Here is a 26,118-nt window from a genome sequence, read left to right as displayed (position 1 = left end):
TTTGCAAGTCTGTAATCAATGCCTCTTCATTTATACGATGATTCTCCTCAAGCTCATGGATCATCTTTCAGTGGGACTATAGGTTACTAATGTATACAGATGTACAAACAGGTTACTATTCTCATTATTATATTCAGGAGAGGAAAGGAGGGATTGGAGAACCAGACAGTGAGTGTAAACTAAAATTTCTCTAGACCATGGTAACAGGAAATATCACAAACTCTTGCCACAGTTGCACCAAGAGTTATGCAAAATTTCGTTACCTGGATACCTCTTGCATTTGCTGCTTAGTGCTAGGCACAAAAATCAAGGGACAGTGATTCTTGAGAAGATTTTAAATCTAATGAAAATCAAGGCTCTTTTCTTTCCTTTAAACTAGATTATCACAACACATCACTTCAGTATCTTGCCTGCTACAGAAAACAGCAAGTATGAAAAAGCCCATAGAACAGATAATTGCCAATTGTGTTTCACAAACCAGTATTTAATCCACAATGACGTTCTCTAACCTGACCTTGTAAGGATGGGAAGAAGAATCCAGAGGCGACTGCACAATCAGCTAAACTATGAACCCAACTGCACTTTTTTTACTGAAACGTACAAATAAATTTACCTGCAGCTATTTATTCATTGGGTTTAGATCATTTGTTAACTTTGTTTTTAACTTTCTAATATTTTACAGAAAAGATACTGAAATATCACTGTACACAGTTCTATCACTATCTTTAAATGTGATTTAGGAAGGTTCAGACTAAAAGATATCACATGAATCCTAAAAGATGGACCCACTTTAACAAGACATCAGTTGCTCTCTCTCCCCAGATTCCTAAACTGCCACAACTACTGCGCGCTACGATTTAGAGACCATAGATTAAATTCTTGTACCATCCTGAATAATAGGGACTTGGCTTACAGTATGTGCTACTTGAAAATAAATGCAGCCAGAAAAAGGAATTACTAGTACCACTATGAGATACACCAAAAATAAAAATCACAAACATCTTTAAGTCTATACAAATGTTACCTGTATAAAAAAGTACATGTATTAATAGTAACCATACTTCTAAATCCCCAGGAAAGCTTCTGCTTATTCATTTAAAGTTAGAAGAATGATATAATTGTTCACTACACAGAGGAAAGACAAGGAAGCTGTAAGACTTAGTCACTACTCGAAATTACATTCAGTTGCTAATCGCTTTTATTTTTCTTTTCCCAGTGATTAAGTAAATATAAAACTTATCCTTTCAGTTACTTTCAAAATCTGCCTATAAGTGCTTACTTTGTGAAATCTGGTTAAACATCTTTTAAGAACAGTTTGTATCCACTACTTTGATATAACCTATATCAAAAATTAATACCAAACTTAGACATTTGGGATACAACATTATGAAACTTTTATAAGGATTAGTGCCTTTGAAAAACAGGAGATGCTGTGTGTTTCCAGTAGAAACCAGACTAAATGGTACATGTAGAATTTAGAAGACCAAGAAATAGTTTTGAGTTTCTTCTGTTTCTACAGTGTACACTTCTTTTTAGCCAGTTTTATAAACTACCTCCAAGGGTAACTATAAGTGAATAGAGTGCAGAAGTTCAAGAATTTAAACACAAATAGTTTAAAATGTATGATCATCAAATAATATCAGATTTGCAGTGGGCTCTAAGATGGGTTGAAATTATTTCAAGGGCAAAGTTACTCAATAAAATCATGCTATTATTAAAAGGCTTCTTGGAGGCAGTATAAGGCTAGAAGTGTGGCTTTTATACCTGGAATATTGGGTTTCCATCCTGGCTTTACTATCTTCTAGCAAGGTATTAAATCACTCTGTGCCAGTTCCCTAATCTATAAAATGGGGATGGCAATATTAACTACTGCACAGACCTGCTTGAGGATTAAAATAAAAGTAGTTAATAATTAGAAGAATGTCCATTACTGAGTAGGAACTCAATAAATATTTGTTGTCACCACTACTGGACAAAGAAAATATTTTGTATATACACTCTCTCTAATACACAGTCTTTAGAAAATCTATACAGTACATCTAAAGTTCATTTTAAAATTAATTTTTAATGAACTGCCTGTTGTAGACAGATAGTTCATAGAACTGTTGTGTAAAACAAGCGACCTCTTGGAACACATCTGACTCCAGTTTAAGATCAATGTAAGAATGCACATGGAAAAATGCCTAAGAAAATTAGTAAATTCTTTAACCCCCACTCCAGCTTAAATCTATATAGGATGGATATTTCAAATGTTAACAAGACTGAACTGAAATTTTAAAATCTCAAACATGAAATTATTTTTTTTAAAAAAAGAAGCAGCTATCTGTTGAGAGTAATTCCTTTAGCACATGTGTGGGGAGGTGCATTTATCTCACTTTAGAATGCTGTGACATTCAGTAAGATGAAACTTTGATCAGAGCAGGGACTCCAGAAATTTGGATTTTACTTCCCGCTTGCGTGATCTTTGCCAAATCATTTAACTTCTCTATATTCTCCTCTTCATCCTTTGTAAGACAGAAATAAATCATTTTGTTGTCCATTTAACTTAGAGGGATAGGATTCGAGTAAATGCCATTCCCACTCTGGCCAAACTGAAAAGGATTTACCTTTCTCATCCTGAGCATGATGATTTAGTTACTTTGTGTCAGTAGATGAAACATTAACTTCTGATTTACATCACTGTGATTTGAATTCTGGAAATCAAATAAATGTAAAGGCTGGCATTATGACGTGCCAAGACATGGGGAGTGGGTGGAATCACTTTTCTTCCATATATGGGAAATCCTGTAAGTTTAAGTCTGTTAGACATTTAGTAATCAAGAATATTTCTATATATAATAAGCAGTTATGCAAGTCTGCATGTCTGAATATGTACATGAAACTCCCTGCAAATGGCAGCCCCAGGGGAACAGCATCCAATTTGGAGAATTTTGTATCCATTCCAAATTCTCCATCCGTAGTCTAAATGGCATGAGGAATTTTAATTTTGTTATTTAGGTGGTCATCTTCAGGAATTCTGGTTACACCTATACACCCACAGGTACATCAACTAAGACGTGAGTGTCTCCTTTACCAATGAAATCTATACTTGAGCATTTGGTGGAAAAAAGATCTATTACCATTTTTTGGATCACATATAAATTGTATATTGTAGTTTCCTAAGATTCTAACATTTCTCATTTGTTTCCATGTGCCAAAATTCTCATGATATTCTTCTTAGAGATTAAAAATTTACACAGTTAATAAGTATCCTTTGTTGTACATATTTTAATCATTGATTTAATATAAATTTCCTCCCTTTAGACAATAAAACACACAATGTAACTTGGTGACATTTCAGTGCAGATCACCAGCAGGCTAATGCAACATTTATTTTGAGTGGAGTTTTAATGTTACTGTTCATCTTCAATAAATCTTATCAATATTTTTTATAAGTAACACACTAAAAATATTTTCCTAAACATTTCCAATTATGTGTAGTAAATGTATATGCTTTTCCACTACGTAATTCTGAACTAAAAAGGAACTTAAGTAGACTTTTTAATACATACAATGATATACTTTAATTCTTATGTATATTTTTGAAACTTCATTCTGTTACTACTATTTCAGCCACTAGCCTCCATAATTTATTTAAGCCAAAGGAAAACTTTTTCGGGGGTAGGGTTGGTAAAGCTTGTTAGAAATAAGCTATTTTGAAATTATTTTCCAATATTGTGTTTAAATTTTAAGAGGCAAAATTTAATGTAAAATAATTTTACTTTTCTCTTTGAGATTCTTCTGCTTAGCTAGAGCCACCAAAAGGGAATATATATATATATATATATATATATATATATATATATATATTTGCATTATATGAGGCATCTTTCAAAGCATGTTGATATTGCTTTGATCGGCATGGTTTACCATATAAATCCAAAAAGTGGAAAATTTGTTAAACTATTTAACTGAGGGATAAAAGCCATGCAATTCCACATAATCAAGAAGAATTAAGAGCCTTCCTTTGCTAGGTAATCTGACTACGTATCTATGGAAACTATAACCAGACAACTACAACCAGAATACCTCACTATCTAATGATGCTCTCTTGAATGCTATTTTGAAGATATAGCAGCATTTTAATAGGATTGCTATCTTACAGCATCTGGTGAAGTAACTCTGAAGATGTAATTATTATTAGACTGAGCAAGCCTGCAAAGAGTTAACCATAATAAGCTAAAATCATTCTCAGCAACTATGAAACACCTATTGTGTATCTAAATATTGTATCAGGCAGTAGGGATTAGTGGATTTAAAAAGCACAAATTTTCTGCCCTTGTGGAGCTTCCAGTCTACTGTAAGAGACACAGAAAAGGAAATAATGTATGTGAGAGACAAAACATAATATTAAGTATAACGATGGATTTGGGGATAAGGGAAAACCTGTCTGAAGAAGTAACAAGTGTAAGAAATACAGAGTAGGGAAAAGAACAATCTATACAGGAAAGAACATGAAAAAAACCCTCAGATGGAAAAGAGGTGAGCAGATCCCGGAAAAGAAAAGACAACTGGTGTGCTAGAGCGTGTAGCATTCCGAGGGCAGAGGGGGAGCCAGGAATCCTGTCCCTCAGAAGGATTCTGAGCCAGGAAGAAACATAAGCTGATGACCATAAATTGGAGATGTTTGCTAGGTGAGGAATTAGGAGTGGGAGTGGGAGTGATGAGACCGGAGCAGAAACCAGATAGGAAGTTTTCACAGTCTACGTGTAAGGTAAGGATGATTTGAGCAAGAGAGGCTGGCACTGGGGACAGAGAAAAGAGGACAGATTCCATTTACATTTTGGATACAGAACTCAAATGGATAGACTAAGGATGGATGCAGAGGAAAGAAAATGCTGATGATTCTCATGTGATGGGCCTAAGCAACTTGATGGGTGGACACACCATTTACTGGGATGGAGGAGACTAAAAGAAAAGGTTTATGGAGGAAGGTTAAGAGTTCACCTGGGAGATGGGGCACGTGAAAGGTGTGAGTGGTGTTAACATGAAGGCAACTGACAGCAGCTGACAGTATGGGGATGGAGCTCAGAATTTCAGCTGGAGTTATCAATTTGGGGAGTATTAGCACATGGGTGATATATAAAGTCATAGAAAGAGATGAAAACACCTAAGGGAAGAGCGTAAGTGAAGAGAAGAGGGTCTGAGGACTAAGCCTTAAGTAATTCTAATATTTAAAACAAAAGAAATAGTAAAACTAGTGGCGGTGGGGTGCTGTGGAGGTCAGGGGGAATGAAAAAAGCCAGGAGTACGCTGTCACAGACGCCAGGAGAAGGGGGTGCAGCAAAGTCGTCTACCTCAGCTCAAGCAAAGATGGTGGCTATGTTTGTCAAGCTTTGCCTTCCTCTCTTTTACAGAACACACAGCAACGACTCATTCTTCTAATCCTTGAGAAGAAAAAAGAATACCCCAAGTCCCCAAACCAGAAAACATACTGTTAGAAGAGTGCTTTTTTAAAAAAGTGTAACTGCCTATTGTTTCTTCTTCCCAACTTTTCTGATCTGAATGTACCCGGCCTATTTTGAGTTAAAGGGCAGTGAATACTAAAGTAGTCAATCTCAAGACTGAACACATTATAGAAAATGGAATAAACTTGATGACAGGATCGAGTAGTGAATACGTAATTCAAAAGGAAACCGTAATGGTTTAAGTGGGATAATACATTTCATTTCATGCCACAGAAGTGGCACAGAAATCAATAAAGCATACAGCCACAACAGAATCATTAAGACAGTATCATATGAAAAATTATTACTACGGCTTCAAATACTTATTCAATACAGATTTAGTGAGTGGCATATACTATACCAAGACCATTCTAGCAATTTTTAAAAACTCTTTTGAGGAAACTCATTAGAACATTGTCTTAGTTCAGACTGAAGTTGGAATTCTTTCAAAGTAATAAAATAGGACGCGGTGTGATTTGTTAAACCACAGGATAAAAGACATACCAAATAGGTAAAAACACTCCTAAATTTGAAAGTGCTACTGTTTAGATAGAGAAATGACTTACTGTTGTGCTCACTTAGAATTGTAAGCCTATTCAGTTAAAAAAAAAAAAAAAAAGGAAAAAAGAATTTATAAAAATTCTAAGGTTATGGGAGAGATCTGTGATCACAGATCAAGGTTCTCCTATTTACTTCCATAAACCATTTCAGTTATTTGCCAATTAATAAAATGACATTACATGATGTCAGTGGGGGGAAAAAAGAAAAGCCAAAAACACCTATTTAACTGGGGAAATGGAGGAAGGGCAGAAAAAAGGGAGAGGAGAAACATAATTTTAATTTGTACAATTTTTTAAATGGCTAAAAAGTAAACTTTTTAAGCTCCATGTATATTTTACTAATGTTCCAGAACTATTTTTATACATGACTTAGTTCTCCATATGGATATAATTTTATACAGCTGTTTTAATAACACTATATAATTTTATATTCTTTTTCACGTAACATATCAAATGTTTTCTATATTTTTACTTATTTTTCCTTATAATATTTTAAATGACTGCATGATATTCCACTGAGTTAACAAGATATAGTTTACTTGACATTCCCTTATTTTGTTTCTAAATATAATTCTTTCCTTGGGATAAATTCCCAGATATTAACATTTTAATGACTTTTCGTAGACATATCTCTAGAAATCCACTCTTTTTCAGCATTCTTTATCTTACATATACAAGTTCAGACTGGAAAATAATCGAGCATTGAGTATTACACCATATTTTTAGTATATTAAGATAAATTGTACAATGGTTGGACAGTTTTAAGTCTTTATTCTTAAAAAAGAAAAATCAACCTTTTACCAAATGGATTCCTTAGGCTCTTAATATTGAGCATAGTTAATAAGAACCCTCTTACAGCATAAAACATAAGCCACCCAGACGACACATACTAAATACTTGCAAAACCCATTGAATTAACTAGAACTACATGCACGAAAGTAATTATTAGTTTCTAACAGTTCATCCTAAACCGTCTTAATGTTTATGTTCCCTCGATATAGTTCTCCAAAAATCACTTCCATCAATTCCTTCTTTTCTCATCTCCACTGCTACAATCACCTACATCCAGAATCTTCCCTGTCAAATTCTTTTAAACGCACTACAATCATCAGATGACGCAAGCTTTGATTGTATTACTCATGTCCACAAACACTAAGTAAAACCCAATGCCTACTGAAATCTATACACAAACAAACAAACAAACAAAACAAGACAAAACCAAACATACAAAATGTCTTCATGTGGCATTCAAGGCTCTCAGGAGTATGGCCCTAGACAATGTAACTAGCGGCAAGAATGATTCATCCCAAATACAAATCTGCTCCTGCCAAACTTCCCTATTAAATGTCCCCAGAACACATGATGCGCTCTCCTACTGTGAACTTCTGCACTTGAGGTTTCCATACCCGCTTTCCTAATAAAACATTACCTAACTTTTCTGTTCCTGTGTAAATCCTACTTGTCTGAGGCTACTTCAGATACCGCTGTCAGAAGAGATCTCTTTTTACAAATTATTGATTTTATATTTAACTAACAGTATAAGGCAATGAGTGGTTTGTCTTCACTATGAACCCCTCCTGTTGCCTGGCATAAGACTAATCCCACAGTAGTCACTGAGTAATCATTTGTTCATTTCACTACCTAGGAAGGAACTCCCTAGGAGTGTGACAGAGACTCTTAGTTGTCCCCATGACGGTCTCCCTTCTTACTCAGGAAGAGAATTTTTAGCGGACTGCATGACCACTCAGCTGAGGACACTATTTCCAGCCTCCCAAGCAGATGGGAGAGTCCTGTGACTAAGGTTTGGCCAAAGGGATGTGTGATGCCATTGAAACGGGGGTGTACCTCCCACCCCTGTCCCTTACCACCTTCCCACTGGCTGGAATGCAGAACTTGTGGTGAGCCTTTCAGACTTTTTGGGTGAGTGCAAGACACTGGGGGTGGCGGAGCACAAAAGATGGCTCTGGTCTTAAAAATTCTAAAATTCTACAGGGCAGAGCTGTCAGACCAGCTCAGGATCTGGGTCTCTTGTACAGCAGCAGTGTAATATTAGGATATTACATACGAAATCAGATAAATGTAAACTCTGAATTTAGAGGCAAAATTTTCTACTGTCGTTTTTTTGGAGAGAAGGTATGTAATTTTCAATAGATTCTAGAAGAGTCCCACGATGCCCACCTCCCCACACAGGTCAAGAGCCGCTTGCCTTGGCAAAATATTAACTAGCCAAGGACTTCAGAACTAGCACACTTAATTTTATAAGAACACAGTGTATTCAAATCACTACGTGTCAGAAAAGAAAACACTGTTCTTTCTCAGCTTTCTAGCATCATTAACAACAAAGTAAAGCCCTGAGTTAATAGTAACTCCAAATAAATGATACCACTAAAAGAGAATCATCTCAACACTAAGCTTTTCCTTGATTTCTTCTGTCTTAGGCCCAGTAAGGACAATATTAAGCCAACAGTATTAGCAACTATGTTTCTGACATCGGTATATATGTAAATTAAATACAGAATCACTTAAAAATAGAGGTTATTTTCTTTCCATAGATTCTCATAAAATTTATACACTACTCCACCCTGAAACCTAAGGAAGCAACACTTAGAATTGGACGTAAAGATGTAGGCAGTCAAAGCATGTGACTTCATGCAGTTACTAGCAATAAATTAAAATTCTTAAATCTCACTCAAAATTCTAAATTTGATTTCTGCAGACATCAGCTATCAGGTTAGTAACCTGAGAGTTGATCTCAATGAGGGTAAACAGTAGAAGCTACCAGGTCTGCAAGGCTTATAGCTTCGTCAAGTGTGACGCAAAGAAATATGGAACAAAATCAATGTATGACATTTGAGTACAAATAAATGTAAAGCCCTGCAATTAGGTTCAAATAATTAAAGGTACAAGTGTATGGAGATATGTATTCATGTGAAAAAGATCCGCAAATTTTACATTAACCAAAGTGTGCAATCAATAGAGTATAATTTACAACTGTAATTTATAATTTATAGTTTTAATTTATAAAGGACAAAATTATAAAATACAATTATATCCAGTTCTGGATACCAAATTTTATGATGGGTGCTGACAAGTATAGACCATCTAGGAATAAAAAAAAAAAAAAAAAAAAAAAAAAGACTGAATAATCTAAAAGTCATCTGGTTCAGGAATGGTTCAAGTAACCAGGCTATTTCAGCTAAAGAAAAAAGACCAGGGGGAGTCACATGACATGTTTTAAAAAACCTGAAGTGCTCTCATAGGCAGCAAAGTTTATACATTGGTGTGTTTCTCGAGCCAGACCAATATATGAAAGTTATTGGCAGGAGGACTTCATATATGACAATCTTTCTAACAATGAAACAGCAGGAAGTCTACTGCCTCCTGAGGTGGGAAGCACCCCCGAAGCTCTCTCTCAGGGATACTGTAAAAAGAATTCTTACATTGGGAAGCAGTTTAAAGTAGAATGACTGAAATTTTTATCTATGGCAGTAATTCATGTGAGACTAAGATAAAGTTCTTTCTTATACTTCTCTCTGGGAACTGAATTACATTTTAAATATTCTGCATAACCAATGCTATCTGAGATTGTGAAGTGAGTCTGTGACTTTGGCTTAGTTTGCCCTTCTGTGTAACACAGCTCTGTTGAAAGATGAAAGAAAAATCTTTCAACTGTAGGAACTAGATTAACCTTGACCATGTGTCATCGTATATGCAGGATGTTAGTCACTTGCAGATGAACATGGCACAAAGGGGATATCGCCCTTTATGCCCACATTCTGAGATCTGTCCCAAATGGAAAAGTTCTGTAGACTGTCCCAGATTGCAAATGGTGGGAGCTGGGATGTAAAGCTAGTAGGGGTGGAGGAGAGGCCTTAACTCCAGAGCCTATGTTCCTAATCACTGGATTTCTTCTTGGCTGTTGAGGAAAAAAGGGCAGGGCCTGCAGAATGTTAAGGCCAAGAGACAGCACATCTGGTGCAACAGCCCTGGAATGAGCTGAGAGAAGGCAGGAGACTGGCAAAGAGGGAAGAGGCTTGCAAGGGGACAGATAGCACGTGAGAAATACTATAAAGTTTACCTGGCGTCAGAATTGCCTCCTTCCCACCTTCCTGGGACTGACATTTTCTTACATATGTGTCCTAAAGGCTTTTCAGTCCTGAGAAGGGCTTTGCATTGAAATATACCCTTCAGAGGGTTAATATCTTGAATCTTAGCAGAGATTACTGAACAATCTCCTGGGGGTGAGAAAGGAACTGAAATGGATAAGGGTGGAGAGGGTCCAGAAAGGTACTGAAAGAGGAAATGGAGAATACAAGAGAAATGCTACACCGGTGTAGATTTAACTCTGCTAGTAATTAGGTGAAGGCGGCTCAGGAATCACATGTTGCTTTTGCCACATGGTGTCTTCATCTTCCCCCTCCACTTCCTTTTATCTTCCTAGTTGATTGTGTATTTCTCTCTTCTGTCTGCTCCTGTGAGCTGAGTGGTGTGACTCCAGATGAAAGTAGACAGTGGCCTCTGTCACAAGTGGCCGAATGGTAAAACTCGCTGCAACGGATGTTAATGAAGGGTAGCAAGGCGCCAGGCATGAGGCGGCAGAAGAGGTATAATGGGCAATAGACACAGTGTCTACCCCGCAGGACGCTCATAGATACGACACACACGAAGATACAAAGGAAGAACAGAAGCAGCTTAGTGTGATGGTACCTTTATGTACCAACCTGGTTACCCTGTTTCCCCAAAAATAAGACCTAACCGGACAATCAGCTCTAATGCATCTTTTGGAGCAAAAATTAATATAAGACCCGGTCTCATATTATATTAGACCTTACATTAGATTAGATATTATATTATATTATATAAGACTGGGTTTTATATTATAGTAAAATAAGCCTGGGTCTTATATTAATTTTTGCACCAAAAGACACATTAGAGCTGATGGTCTGGTTTCTTATTTTCGGGGAAACACAGTAGGCTACTGTGACCAGCTATATGTTTGTCCAGATGTTGCTATGAAGGTATTTGTGAATATGATGAACATTTATAATCTAGTTGACTTTAAGGACAACAGATCATCCTCTGTAATGTGGGTGAAGGCCTTAAGAGCAAAGACAGATTTCTTGAGGAAGAAGGAATTCTGTTTCAAGACTATAACAGAATAATCATGAGTTTCCAGCCTGCTGGCCCGCCCTATGAATTTACAACTTAAGACCACAACATCAAAGATTACCTGAGTTTCCTACCTGCCCTACAAATTTCAGACTCGCCAGCTCCTATAATCACCAAAGCCAATTTCCTAAAATAAATCTCAACCTTTCTCCCTTCCTCCCTACACACACACACACACACACACACACACACACACACACACACACACACACACCCCATTGGTTCTGTTGCTCTGGAGAACCCTGACTCAAACACTACTAATCAAGGGCAAGATCAATTATGCTGCCCATTTAAGAGGTTCAGTGAGTAGCAGCAGCTCTCTCCATTCCTTGCAACCAGAAAAGTTCTGTCTCCAATTTCTAGGCGTACTCACTTACCTGATATTCACTCACTTTACATAAGTCCGTTGAAAGTCACTGGCTTTAGTTTGATAAAATTTTCAATATTATATACATAAGAGTTTATTATGTTCAGCTCCTTTTCTCTTCCTGATTTTTGTATTTCTTAGAAGTGTCTGTACTGACTCAATAAGAGTCTGACTAACATCATTATGAGCGTCTGTAAAATTTTTCTGCTACCAAGAAAAGGCTCTGTCACCATAGATGCCACACGTTCTTCTATTTCTAATAAGGTATTTTCACTTAGATGTACTATGTAGTAGCGAAACTTTTGTATGTTTCTTCACATGAAAAGACCTATTTTAATTCTGAATGTTTGCTCTTTTCTAGAAGTTGGTCATGGAGTTTTTTCCTTCTTCCTCTAAATCTTTCGGCAGTGAAGACACTGTCTTCAAATATCTTACTAGCTAACAGGATAGTGCTGGTACAAGTTACCTCCGACTTACAGAAAATGTGTGTCAAAAATGTCAACTGCAACATCCAAAGCAGTGAAGTCATACTGCCCCCCTCTATCTGGGGAAATGATGCACACGAAACAGCAGGTGTTAATTTATTCTGATTCTTGAGATTGATGGCTTCTCCCTTTCTTACTATTCCCACCATCATTATGTTTAATCTACATTCATCCATGACACACTGCAACTTGCTGATTTTATAACCACTGTTTATGTAAATAAAATGAGTGAGAAATACAAAACCCTAAGGGATAATTTCTACCCTCTTACAAAATCAAACCTGCCCAGCTGAATGTGCCTCTATTAAAACATGGGTCAAATCCCACAGCCAGGTCTCAAGTGTGTTTGCAGGGCAAGAAAGAGAACTCAAAATTTATACGTAATTAACAGTAACTGTAGAGTCTATTTCATATTTAAATCCGAACACTCCCAACTATTGTAAGTTAAACCAAAAGATTTGCAAATAGAACAAAGTACAGGAAAGTTCTCTCAGGTTTACATGACAACTATGTGGTTGAAAGCTTTTCTCTCGCCCATGAAACATACCATAAAATACTTAAGAAGACATTTGTAAGGAAACAAATCCCAGCCATTATTTTAAAGAATTATTTACTATCATTTCAAATACAAATTTCCTCTTTAATAATTTAATTGACACGTGTCCCATTAAAACATGCAGTTATCAGTCTTATACAGCATGCAGCATGCAGTAAATGGACAGCAGAGGTTAATAACCTGGAAGCATAGGATCTGAGAATGTGAGAGCAAGTTAAAGACAAGAGTTCCTCTCCATTGTCACTGAGGCTCGAGAAGCAATGCTGAAGCGTAGAACAGTGAGAGTGGGGGAAATACAGTTTGTCCAACACATTAACATATCTCCGCAAGTGGCGGCAGGTATAACTGAAAGACAAAGGTAAAAGGAGAAAAAGAGAAAGAGAGGAGTTTTCCTTTGAAAAAATAAATCATTCTCAATGTCCTCAAAGCTTTCTGTGTATTTTCGCTAGATGGTGCCCAAGAAAAAAAAACACACAACTGCTAAAAAGAGAATAAAGGGGCGGCCGGTTAGCTCAGTGGGTTAGAGCGCGGTGCTCTTTACAACATGTTTGCCGGTTAGATCCCCACATGGGCCACTGTGAGCTGCGCCCTCCACAACTAGATTGAGACAACTACTGACTTGGAGCTGATGGGTCCTGGAAAAACACACTTAAAATAAATTTTAAAAAAAGAATATAAAAAAGAAAAAAAAGAAAATGGACCACCTCATTTAAAAATGGGCAAAAGATCTAAACAGACACGTCATCAAAGAAGATATACAGATGGCAAAGGAGCATATGAAAAGCTGCTCCCCATCATATGTTATGAAGGAAATGCAAATTAAAACAACAACGAGATACCGCCACACACCTGTTCGAATGGCCGAACTCTAGAACACCAATGCAGGAGCCATAGAAACTCTCATTCATTGCTGGTGGGAACGCAAAACGACATGGCCACTTTGGAAGAGTTTTGGTTTTCTCACAAAACTAAACATACTCTTACCATACAACCCAGCAATCATGCTTCTTGCTATTTTCCCAAATGAGTTGAAAATTTATGTTGACAGAAAAACCTGCACACGAATGTTTATGGCAGCTTTTTTCATAACTCACAATACCTACAAGCAACCAAGATGTCCTTCAGCAGGTGTATAAAAAGGATAAGTAAACTGTGGTCCATCCACACAATGGAATACAAAGATAAAACTGGAGATGGGCAAAAGCTGAAAGATAAAACTAGACCGGGACAAGAGGGGAAAAGGAAGACAGTAAAAAGCTACTGTAATAGTTTAGAGAAGTATTGCTGATGGCTTAGAGCAGGGGGACAGCAGATTCAAAATACCAAGGGTGCCAAAAAACTGTGTATAAGTGACTTATATTCATCTTTTGTTACCAGTATATATTGCGTATTACAATTTTAATACAGTTTTTTTCCCTTTCTTAATATGTGTATACATTTTGGGGGGTACCCTCTGTGTATTTGGGAGGTAAAACCAATAGGACCTGCTTATTGACTGGAATGGGGGATGGTGTGAGTGGAGGAAGGTATCAAGAATAACTCCCTGATTTCTGGTATTAGGCATAGGCTCACATTAGGTTTTTAGCAGTTGCTCATATCAAGCTGTTGACCAAGTACAATACATTACAGAACTTCCCAATCCTGTATTTTGCACTAGTTCTTTGGAACTTAAATAAGGAAATGTCATCTTGTAGAACTTGGCATCATTCTACTATGTCAAGATAATTTTGAATATGGACTCTCTGACTTTGTCGTCTACAAAACTGAGAATACTTTTCATGATTTCTTCTAAGAAAGTTATTAATAGAAGCAGTGAATAGGAACAGTTTAGGGACAGATCTCCTAGAAACATGTGTCAGTCATGAGCCCATATAGAAACACTAACCACTGACTTTTTGATATGTTTTTCAGCCATAAATATAGAAAGGAGGAATTTTTAAAAACACTTTTACATTTATGACCTATTTATTTTTCTTTCCCAATATTCCATGGCGGTAATTAAAAACAGGGATCACAATCTCCTTATAACAAATGATACAAATTGCAGAATAAATAAGTGACATGTTGACTATCCTGTCAATGAGTAATGGAAGAATTCCACCCAGTGAAATCTACTAACAATTCCGTCATGCTCAGGTCCGGAGGCTTCCTAACTCTATAAAGGAACATTTTTTTGAGTCCTTTTTTAGGATTCAATCCACCAAAGGAAAGCAAAAACTTAAGAAAACAAAAACTGGGCAACCAGATGGCTTAGTTGGTTAGAGTGCGAGCTCTGAACAACAGGGTGGCCCGTTCAATTTCCACATGGGCCAGTGAGCTCAATTTCCACATGGGCCAGTGAGCTGCGCCCTCCACAACTAGACTGAAGATAACAAGTTGCTGCTGAGCTTCCGGAGGGGTGGCTGGATGGCTCAGTTGGTTAGAGCATGAGCTCTTAACAACAAAGTTGCAGGTTCAATTCCCACATGGGATTGTGGGCTGCGACCCCTGCAACTAAAGATTGAAAACAGCAAGTGGACTTGGAGCTGAGCTGCGCCCTCCACAACTAGATTGAAGGACAATGACTTGGAGCTGATGGGCCCTGGAGAAACACACTGTTCCCCAATAAAGTTACAAAAAAAAAAATAAAATTACAACAAAAAAGTGAGCAGCTAACATTCTTTGTGGCATCTTTAATTCGCCAGTTTATTAAATCATTCAAAAAAAGAAAAGAAAACATAAGAACTGTTCTTAAGCATGTGAATGACCACCACCTTAAACAAATGACCATAGGTGATTTCATCTTTAGTAAAATAGACAACATGTGTCTGCTGATATGATCACAGAAGAGCTTACATCTGATCCTGAGGAATCATCAAACCAATCCAAATTGAGGGGCATTTTACAAAAAAATTGTTATTCAAATTTTGAAAGAAAGACTGAGGAACTATGGATTAAAGGAGACAAAAGAGGACAACTAAATGCAATGCATGATTCTGGGATTCGATCTCAGACTAGGCGGTTAAAAAGGCATTTTTTTTTTCTAGAAAGAAAATTAATTTTCTGATTGTGATAAATGTCCTTGTTTTCAAGAAATACACACTGAAGTTCTTGGTGGTAAAGGTACATCACGCCTATAAACTTATTCTCAAATATTAAAAAAAAACCAAAACAGATATAATGATATAGCAAATATGGTAAAATTTTAACACTTCAGGAATCTGAGTTAAAGATAAAATGAGAAATCTTTACATTATTTTTGCAAGTCTATAATTTCAAGGTAAAACATTTTAAGAAAATAAATACAACATTAAAACATCCATAAAACTCCTTTAATTTTAATCTAAAAAATAAAGAAAACAGAACTAGTCTTTTTGATATACTGAACGGCATCCATTTTAAGATTATGGGATTCAAATCCACAGCCCTAAAATGTCATTCTGACCTCTATACTTAAAGCTTAGGACATCAGAAAAACTACAGCGTGGGAAGTAAGCAAATGTGGTCTGGAGCTATCCCATAAAAAACAGTCACTGTTATTTAAGAGTTGCACTTTCATAAAAAAAATAAAACCTCTTTAGTGCCTTCTTAGATGAAAATGTCCAAGATCATGCAATGTCTAGTTCTGAAATGTTACTTGATATGGTTATGCTTCACCACAGTCAAGTATGAAAATGTCCTGTCCTAGAACAAAATTTAAGTCTGTAGAAGACCCCCAAAGGCACAAGCAAAGAGTGAGGCTTAAAAAGACCCGTCAGGCTTCCTAATAATGTAGCTTACAGTACTGTGATGATAAAAATCACAACATTTTCAAGGCAACATTTTACTAATTTATTTTCTTAATTATTTATGTGTTTAACAAACTTTCAAAAAAAACAGAAACAACCCATGAGATTACGAGGAGCAGGTTAAACTTTATGGATTATCTAGAATATTCTGTGTATCCCTTTCCAATCTCCATTTTTCTTTTCTTTTTCTTGAAAAAGCTTGTTACCAGATTCACTAGCAAATACAAAATACCAAGAAATTAAATTAATAATGTTTAGAACCTATATGCAGAAAATTACTATTGGGCATAAAAGAAGTCTTGAATAAATGAAGAGACACCAGCATGTTTCTGGATGAAGACAAAGTAAATAAAGGATGCCATTAACCTCCATAGCTTCAAAATCCCAATAGGAATATTTGATTTTGACAATGTAACTCTCTTATAGTGGTTCTAAATTACCTTTATTTAAGTGTCCATTTTGAACACCAAATAAAAAATATGGCTCTCCTTATAGAAAAACGTACCAAGTCATATACACACAAATTTTATATATAATGTCAAGATCCTCACAGGGTCCCTGAAGCCCATTCATGTTATTATTCCTATGGCCCAGATTCATGAAGTACAAGTGTTGAGCTCCTGTGCGGAAGAAGAAATAGGTAAAGAGCCAGAAGACTTTGAAAAAGAAGAGTAATCAGGAGTGTAACCTTATGTTATTAAAATACATAAAGTTATAACAATAAAAGTGAATGGTACTAGAAGAAGAATAGACATATGAATCAATTCCCAGGTTTCTGTCTTGCATCAAAGGTGACATCATTCACTGAGGCAAGGAACAGGAAAGAGGATCGGGGAGGGCTGGGAAAGGGCAAGATTTCCATGGTGGACGTGTTGAGTTTGACATGGCTCTGAGAAACCCAAAAGATAGGTTTGTTCACTCAAGTACCCGATTGGACAAAAAGGTCTCCGAGGTCCGAGGATAGGTCTAGCCTACAGATGTATGTTTGAGAGTCATCTCTATATAGGTGGGAGTGACTGAGATCACCAGCAGAAGGAGCAGAGTGAGAAGGGGTCTACGAGTGACCTTGAGCAAAGACAACATTTAGTAGTTTCATAAAATCTAGATAGTGGAAGATAAACCTTCACAGAATTTTGACAAGTGGCAAAAAAAAAAAAAAATCCACAAAAAAACAAAGAAAGAAACCAAGAAGAGATTGTTTTGAGGAAAGAGTAGCTAACAGTGTCAAAAACAATTAAGAGGGCAAGTAAGACAGAAATGTCCATTGGATTTAGCAATACAGAAGTCATAGCGACCAACAGTCCTGTTAGACACATCAAAAAATACCATTCATTAAAACACAACCCAGATATGAGACTTCTTATCTTTAATTCCAATGATTAGCTCATTTATATGCATTAAACATCATAAAGTTTCCAGGGGAGATTTTTGCACACCAAAAAATTCATAAAATAGTTACACACACACACACACACACACACACACACACAATTTTACACAGTATAAAACTTCCAATACAATGTGGATATCTAAGGCTATCCAAGAAAATAAGCACAAGAAAATCTGGGATGAATGTCAGGAAACTACACAACAGTGGTGGAAGCACAACCCTTGAATCATTTAACTCCTTGGCAGCAGAAGCCATTTTTCCTGGAGCTAAATCTATTGCCAGCAATGAAGATCCTGGGAATCTCTAGTCTAAAGGATTAACAGACTGGCCCAAGCACTGGAAAATACATGGAAAGGAACAATCTAGTATTCGTTCGGAAGGGATGAAATTACATAATATACCACTGCCAGATCTAAAAAGTAATAGACTGTAATAATAACAATAATAAAGGACCTCTTTATCCATATAACATAACACTATAAACTTATTTTCTGTGATTTGTTTTATCTCAGTTGCTAAATCAATTAAAAATAAGAAAATTCGCTAGATTTATAACATAAAACATTTTAATCAAATAGAATTTATACTATCATTGATATTTGAAATTTAATCAAATCCTCTTGCTTTAAAAATCTTCCAGTAAGCACTTTCATCCTAAGTTAGCTATTTATTTTAAAATGTAAGTACATCAATAAAGACTTAAAATGTAAACATTAATAGAAACCAAAAAGCCAAATATTTTAGATAGCAATTTCACAACCTTTTTGTCAAATTACTTGCTTCCTGATTTTGAAATATTTGTTATAATCAGGTATAAATTTGGTAATATCTATAGGATTAATAACATTTTCCTTTAGGGACAAACTTTATTTCCAAGAATGTTTTTGAGAACAACTTGTCCTTGAAGACTTGATCAGTTTACTTTGAATCTCATTCTCTACTTTATAGAAAACAAAGTATTTAAAGGCACTGATTTTCAAATACTGCCAAAGGAGACAAGGCACTTGAAAATGTATTTTTTCTAAGTTTTGTAAACAGTAAGGGTTATATGTACCAGATATCTTAAAATGTTAGACTAAGCAGATGGAAATTTACATGATACTCATTAAGTATATCAATGTCCCTTGTTTTAAAGATGTTATAATCTATATATTATAGGTGTGGATAAATAAATCAATTTATCACCAGCATTCTTTTCTACATAGCATATGTATAAAAAAAATGCCTTTTGACTTTGGACAAAGCAACTATTTAAAAGGAATGTTGTCGTGCCTCTCCATTACAGATACTTGCTCTGCAAACGCCCAATAAGGCCCGGCAGCCGTGTGGACCTGGCTCAGTTCCCAGCAATGCACAGTTATGCTATATGGCATGAAGCTGCATTTCAGTATGTTAATAGCATGATGCTGTCTACTCTAGTTGGGGTCTAATAAGCAAGGTTTAAAAATCCACAGACATTTATTCCAAGTTCCTTTCTAACACTTTCTTTTCATGAACTCAGGAAGAACAGAATACTGATGGAAATTTCATAGTGAAAGACAATTTACTTGAAAATAATTTCTTGATTGATTTGCTTACAATTTATACTTTAAAAGAAGCCTTTCAATATGTCATTATGTTCCTCCTTGTGCCAAGGGAGGTGGTGGACTGACATTAAAATGATGACTCCCATAGATGCCAAATTGGTTCCAGTAGAGGTACAGTTGATGGAAGGAAAAAAGGACCAAAAGCACATGCTTGTTACAGAAATCACTATCACCGACACAGAACTCAGCCCGAAATTTTTCAATTTTACTTTTCCACATTATCTGGAGAAATTAAGACTTGTTTTAAAAATTCAGTCTTTGGGGAAACGTTAGTGATGACTACATACTAGATTCAAAAGTGTTCCTCAGTTCACACACATCTGTCTGCACTGAATAATCTGGGGCATAACACTAAGAATGTAACAGAAAAACTGGGTTCACAAAATATACAGGTATAAAATCCCGTGACTGGTACATTTTATGACCATCCAAAACTTGCTCACTTCTCAAGTCATTATATATTATAAACTCTCTCTTAACAAAAAGGCACAGAAAGATTTATAGCCATTGTAAAATTCTACTGAAAAATCTGAGTTTTAAGTCTTGCCTCGTCAACATACATGCCACAAGTATTACATCAGTGAAGTGAAGATTATCTGGAAAAAAGGCCAATTTTGCTGAGACTGATGAAATATTTCTCATATCTTTTCTATAGCAGAGCTGGAAAAATACACACATGATAAAATGCTATATACAATCATAAGAGTTGAAAATCTATCAAGGTCATTAACAATAAGAACAAGTGTTCATTTATAGAAATTATGCTAATCACTCATCATCAGAAGACCATCTTGGAGTTATTTCTCAGTTGTGGTCATGGATATGCGCTGAAACATCCGCACTCCCTCACTCTTTCACCCACATGGGTGTGGTGACACACACTAAACCCACATCTGTGAGCTGGCGGGCAAGGATTACGGGTGCTGTCTGTTACAATAATGTGGTCATCCTGAAATTGAAGCTCATTGGTGTAGGTGGGTGGAGATGAAAAGCCTGATCTTGGGCTCCCAGCTCAACGCTCTCATCAGCCTAACTGAAGTATTAAACTGAGAGATATACCAGCACACAGTTTCCTGGGGGAAAAGACAGGCCATGCATTCTTTTGCCTCTGGGTCTTTGCACCTGCTGCCAACTCTCTGGAGATGCTCATTCCACCTCCTTGTCCTTCTGGCAAACTTCTCCTCCATTCTTTAACTGTGATTCTTCTCTGAGGCTTTCCCCATCGCTTCAGGCTCATCTGGTGCTTTCCCTTTTCGGTTCCTATTGTGCCTTGTGATCACTGCCAACATACAACTGAACAAAATGTATTTGTAACTATCTTTATGTCTATTTCCCCTCTCAACCATAACCTCAAAATGCAGATCCTGAATTTTTATTTCTGTTTCTCTAGCACCTAGCACAATGCCTGACATTAAAAAAGCAAAATATTTATTGATTCACTAGAGGAAAACTGACAAAAATTAATGTCCCATATTTAGTGATTCACAAGTTATCTTGTTTATGAGAGTTTCTATGCATTTTACACTACACTGACAATCACACTTTAGGCTGGGCTGGGATTCAGAGTCATAACCATAAACATAAAATTACTTCCTTCCTTAGGAGCAAAAGGCTATAAATCACTGGCAACAGGAACATACACAATAATTTCTCTCTAAGGTCTTAACTGCTATTTTTTCAAAAAAATCTTAAAAGAATCCTATGATTTGTCCATTTTGCAGAAGCACAAAAGATTCTATGCTTCTAATCAGCTGTATCTTCCCACCAAACAAAAACTTGCTCTTTTCTTTCCATGGAATAGAGAACTGGAACATGATTAACCTCAAAGATGGCCTTCCTGAAACGGTTCTGAAGACCTTACTAGCTATCACTTTATTCATTTTATGAATTACTTTACATTATTTTAGATCAAAATTAGCAACAGTTGACCAACCTCTAGAACTAGGTGCCTTATGAAAGGCTAAATATACTGTTTAAGACAAACGATGTAACTTGGATATAGGAAATGAGCAAGGTGGGATGAAAGACATCAAGGAAGAAAGGGGAGGGGGTGAGCTTACTGTGGAGAGAAAGACAAAGTGCTTTGCTTGTGACCATTCACAAAAGAAGAAAACAGGGTACAAGGAAGGCCTGTATCATGATGGAAAGGACATAGGTGCTTATTTACCTAGCATCTGAATAAACAGTTATTAATTCTTTGACTCTTCCCATCTCTATTTGGTATGTAATCTGTGAAAAAAATTAACCAATGGTTATCCATCAAGCAGTTTATAATCTAGTTGAAGATTTAAGAAATAAACAGTAAAAATTAATTATAAGAAAACAACCTAAGACATATCACAATTCCATATATTTACTAATTGACAAAATAAGAAATCTATGACAATTAGAAGTATAAGAATAAGAACAGAAGAGAATTCTGTGGAGTACAGAGAATTAAGTATCAGGAGAAAAATATTAAGTAGGAATTATGGGTTATCCAGTATTTTAGGATGTCATCTTATTTGAAAATGGGGTTGTATGGACACATTTAGTTAAGATGAGGTTATACTGGAGTAGGGTGGGTACTCAATCCAACACGACTGGTGTCCTTACAAGAAGAAAAGAGACACAGAGACAGAAACACACAGGAAGAAGATGGTCATGTGATGAGAGAAGCAGAGATGAGAGTGATGCACTTATAAGCCAAGGATTGCCAGCAAACACCAGAAGCTAAAAGAGGAAAGGAAGGATTCTCCTCAACAAATTTCGGAGGAAGCATGGCCTTGCCGACATCTTCATTTTGGACTTCTAGCCTCCAGAACTGTCAGACGATAGATTTCTGTTGGTTTAAGCTCCCAGTTTGTGGTGCTTTATCACAGCAGCCCTAACATATTAATAAAGTGGGAAAGATGTGTCCATTCAACTGGAAATGACGTGAATATGACATGGTACAATCATTACGACCTCTTCTCTGTGGGCTCAGTGGACGTTCCTTGGGGCTGAGGCAAATGGACTAGATGATGGGGACACACTTAGTTGGCAGTTGAGGTGTTTCTGTTCACTCCAAGTTCATCATCACTTAAAATGGAGGACTCGAAGCAGGAAGAAAACCTATCATCTATCTGTTCTCAACTATTTTCCTGCCACCAAAATGTTGACAAATGCATTATTCTCTTAACACATTCCTGCCTACAACTTTCAAGCAGCTGGCTCTACCTGCTCTCTTTTTCTTCCCAATCTAGAAAGCACACAGGCATGCAAGAGAATTAAAGGGATGCTTACAGTTAATAAATCCATTCTGATTTATATCACAAAAGAAACAATCACTCTATCATTTGGAACAAATTGCCTGTAAGATACCTAGAACCTCTTCTAAAAAGACTTCCCTGACCAGCCAATTTAAAGACGCTTCCGTGTCACTATCACCTCATACTTGTTTATCTCCATTTACGTCAAATCGCCTAGTTCATCTGTATACTTACTTGCCTATTATCTGTGTCCCTACTCAGCAACCCCCACCAAACTGTCTGGTCTAGTGGAAAGAGAAGAGGAAGAGAAGAAATGGGTCAATTAATTACAGTACATCATAATATTAAAATGTCATGAATACATGGGAATGGGTGGGGTGAACTGCGGTGGAGAGGGGGAGACCCAAACTTAAATGAGGAGACAGGAAAAAAAGGTCTCAGAGGAAGTGACAGGCTGAGACCTGAAAGATGAACAGAGAGAATAATTAAAAATAGAATCTCTGACTTGGTGGTTCTCATTTGCACAAAGCAGAATCAGAATAAAAAACGTTCCTTCACATTCAAACCATGCATTTAAGTATTCCTAATGACTTCTTAGAGTACTTCAGTAATTTCCAAGAACTTGTGATATAACTTAAATGAAGGAACAAAGGGCCCTAATCTTCTAAATCGTCAAGACTTAAGACTTATACAGCAGGTCTTTGAATAATGAGTATCTTTTCTGTCCTTGAATAACTTCCTTTCATTCAATGTTATTTTGTTATGATGTTGATGAGATGCCCTAGAAACTTAACTCTTGTTTATAACAATTAGCCTCTGGTAACATTGGTTTCGTAACACATCGTTTTTGCTTCAAGTCACAGAACCTACCCACAATGTTAAGTGAGGACTTACTGTACATGTGGTATAATCAAAATCTGCTGCACAAATTTTTATCCTCCAGAAAGGAGAGCAATTTTTCCTTCACACTTCAACTGTGTATAGGTGCTGACTTATTTTAAATCCAAATGATTCTGGCTGTTTGCAGCATAATTTTTCACTTAGAAAAAGCTTTGATGTTTATAATCTATCATTTCAACATTAAATCGATTTATAAAGGTAAAAATGTGGCTTTAATAATTTGCAGTTGTGGCTTCTGTGTTTCAGATGGTAATCATCTCAAGACAGACCACCATCAGAGCAGTAATCTGGAGGAGAAATGAATGGGGAAGAGACAAAGATGCTCGTATCTTCTTCAAGTTAAAAGGCTGAAGCTCAGAGTACAACCAGAGGGGACAGTGTTTCACAATGCCCCTCCCTGTCCGAACGACATATGACAATTAGGCCAGTCACTGAGAGAAGGGGGTAAGGAGTTCAAATGTTTGCCAATTTTATTGTTCTCTTTTGATTAATTTTCTCTTTTACCCATTATTAATTCTAACAGGTGGTAAATAAGGGCGTTAGTGATGAAAGCCTCATCTCCATAAATTCTTTAAAAAAAAAATCAACCACCAGTGTGGATGCAATTGTCAAATTGAATGGAGAAAGGATCATCTTTTTGACAAATGTTGCTGGAATAATTACATACCCATGTGCAAAACATGAACATTGATTCATACTTTGTACTACACACAAAAATTCACTCAAAATGAATTATACACCTACAGGTAAAACCTGAAACTACAGGAAGTTACAGGAGAAAACACAGGAGAACATTTTTGTGGCCTTGGTTTAGGCAAAGAGTTCTTAAGTAGCTATCAAAAATATAATTCATAAAAGAAAAAAATTGGTAAATTGGACTTCATCAAAATAAAAAAATTTTTGCTCTTTGAAAGATGCTATTCTTTCAAATACAAGCTACTGACTGGCTTTGCAAAATATACACCTGTAAAAGGACTTGTCTCCAAAATATAAAGAACTCTCAAAATTCAAAAATAAAAAACCCAAACAACCCAATATAAAAAGGACAGAAGGTAAAAGACATTTCACCAAAGAGGTTATATGGATGGCAAAAAAAACACATGAAAGGGTGCTCAACACTATGAGTCATTCGGGAAATGCAAATTAAAAGCATAATGAGATACCATTACATATTTATTAGAATGGCTTTTATAAAAAGATAATACTAATTGTTGGTGACGGTGCGGAGTAACTGGAATGCTCATACATTGCTAGTAGGAACACAAAATGGTCCAGTTACTTTGGAAGAGATTGACCTTTTCTTATAAAGTTAAACATACACTTACCATATGACCCAAAAACACTATTCCTAAGCATTTACCCAAGAGAAATGAAAACTTATACTCCACAAACTTTTCAATACAAATATTTGTAGCAGTTTCATGCATAATTGCCCCCAAATGAAAACAATTCCAATGTCCTTCAACTGGTAAATGGATAAATTGTGGTTATATATACAATATAATTCTACTTTGAAATAAAAAGGAACTATGCACACAACAACATAAATAAATCTCTAGACTCAAAAGACTCCCCATTGTATGATTTCAGCTACATGACAATCTGGAAAAGAAAAAAACTATAGAAACAGAATGGGGCTCAGAGGGTTGTAAGGGTATGACGGGAATCGTTAGGGCAATGAAACTTTTCAAAGAACTACACACTAAAAGGGGAAATTTTCTGTATATAATAAAACAAAAATGTTAACAGTCCTAAAAAATGTTAAATGGCAATCACCTATGTTTTAACGCAATGGTGACACATTAACTTATACTAGTCAAATAAACCAACTGTATTAAAGGAAGAAGAAAATGAGATTATAGATTCCAATCTCAGTTCTACACATACATTCTGTTCAAGCACAAACCACCTATCTTCGTAAAAACCTGTAATAGTAAGCCCTTCAAAATCTCTGCACGCTCTTAAAGTTACTTATTCCATGCCATCATCAAAAAATGTCTTACAATTCTCAAAACAGTACTACTACCAGATATATGGAAACAAAACCAAGTATTTCCTGCAATGTCAAAAACTTAACATCTCACCCAAAATGAACTACACTGAAGTTAGACAAGTTACCAAGATAAGCTTACCACACCCTAAGTACTACAGCAATAGCTCATTCCACATCAATCTGTGTATTGGCCCAAAACAAACCAAAGGCTTATTAGTGAAGAATTATTTCTAGAGGTCTTAATGGAAGTCAGAGGAAATAGTCAATGAAACACTAAATATTTAATTCAAAACACTCATTATACTTGGTTTGGTAGCCTGAGACATGTGCCTTATAAGAATCTACATCCTATCTGTTAACAGATAAAATTCTGTAGAAGACAGAGAACAGAATAACAGAACCGACTAGAAAAACTCAATAACCTATATGTAGAAATAAAAAGCAAGAGAGAATGTTTCTATGTTACAAATACTGTAGTTCCCCCTCATCTGTGGGGGATACGTTCCAAAACCCCCAGTGGATGCCTGAAATTGCAGATAGTACTAAACCCTATATATACTATGTGTTTTCCTACACGTACATATTTATGATCAAGTTTAATTTATAAATTTGGCACAATAAGAGATCAA

The 26,118-nt window shown here is 36.1% G+C and overlaps 1 protein-coding gene across 3 annotated transcripts in view; it reads right to left on the bottom strand.

Moving 5' to 3' along the window:
- DYM (dymeclin) overlaps positions 1–26,118 on the bottom strand; it is a 275,896-nt gene that overhangs the window by 109,304 nt on the left and 140,474 nt on the right. The window contains exon 14 of one of the 3 annotated variants that reach the window (XM_081078950.1): positions 12,804–12,968. The exons of the other annotated variants lie outside the window; for them this stretch is intronic. Coding sequence (XP_080935076.1) covers positions 12,804–12,968 — 165 coding nt within the window. The remainder of the gene's footprint in view (positions 1–12,803; positions 12,969–26,118) is intronic. 3 annotated transcript variants of the gene reach the window in all.

This window comes from Rhinolophus hipposideros (assembly GCF_964194185.1).
Source record: "Rhinolophus hipposideros genome assembly, chromosome: 17".
Taxonomy (NCBI): Eukaryota; Metazoa; Chordata; class Mammalia; order Chiroptera; family Rhinolophidae; genus Rhinolophus; species Rhinolophus hipposideros.
The sequence above is the reverse complement of the archived record's forward strand: the minus strand, read 5'-3'. Positions and strand labels throughout refer to the sequence as shown.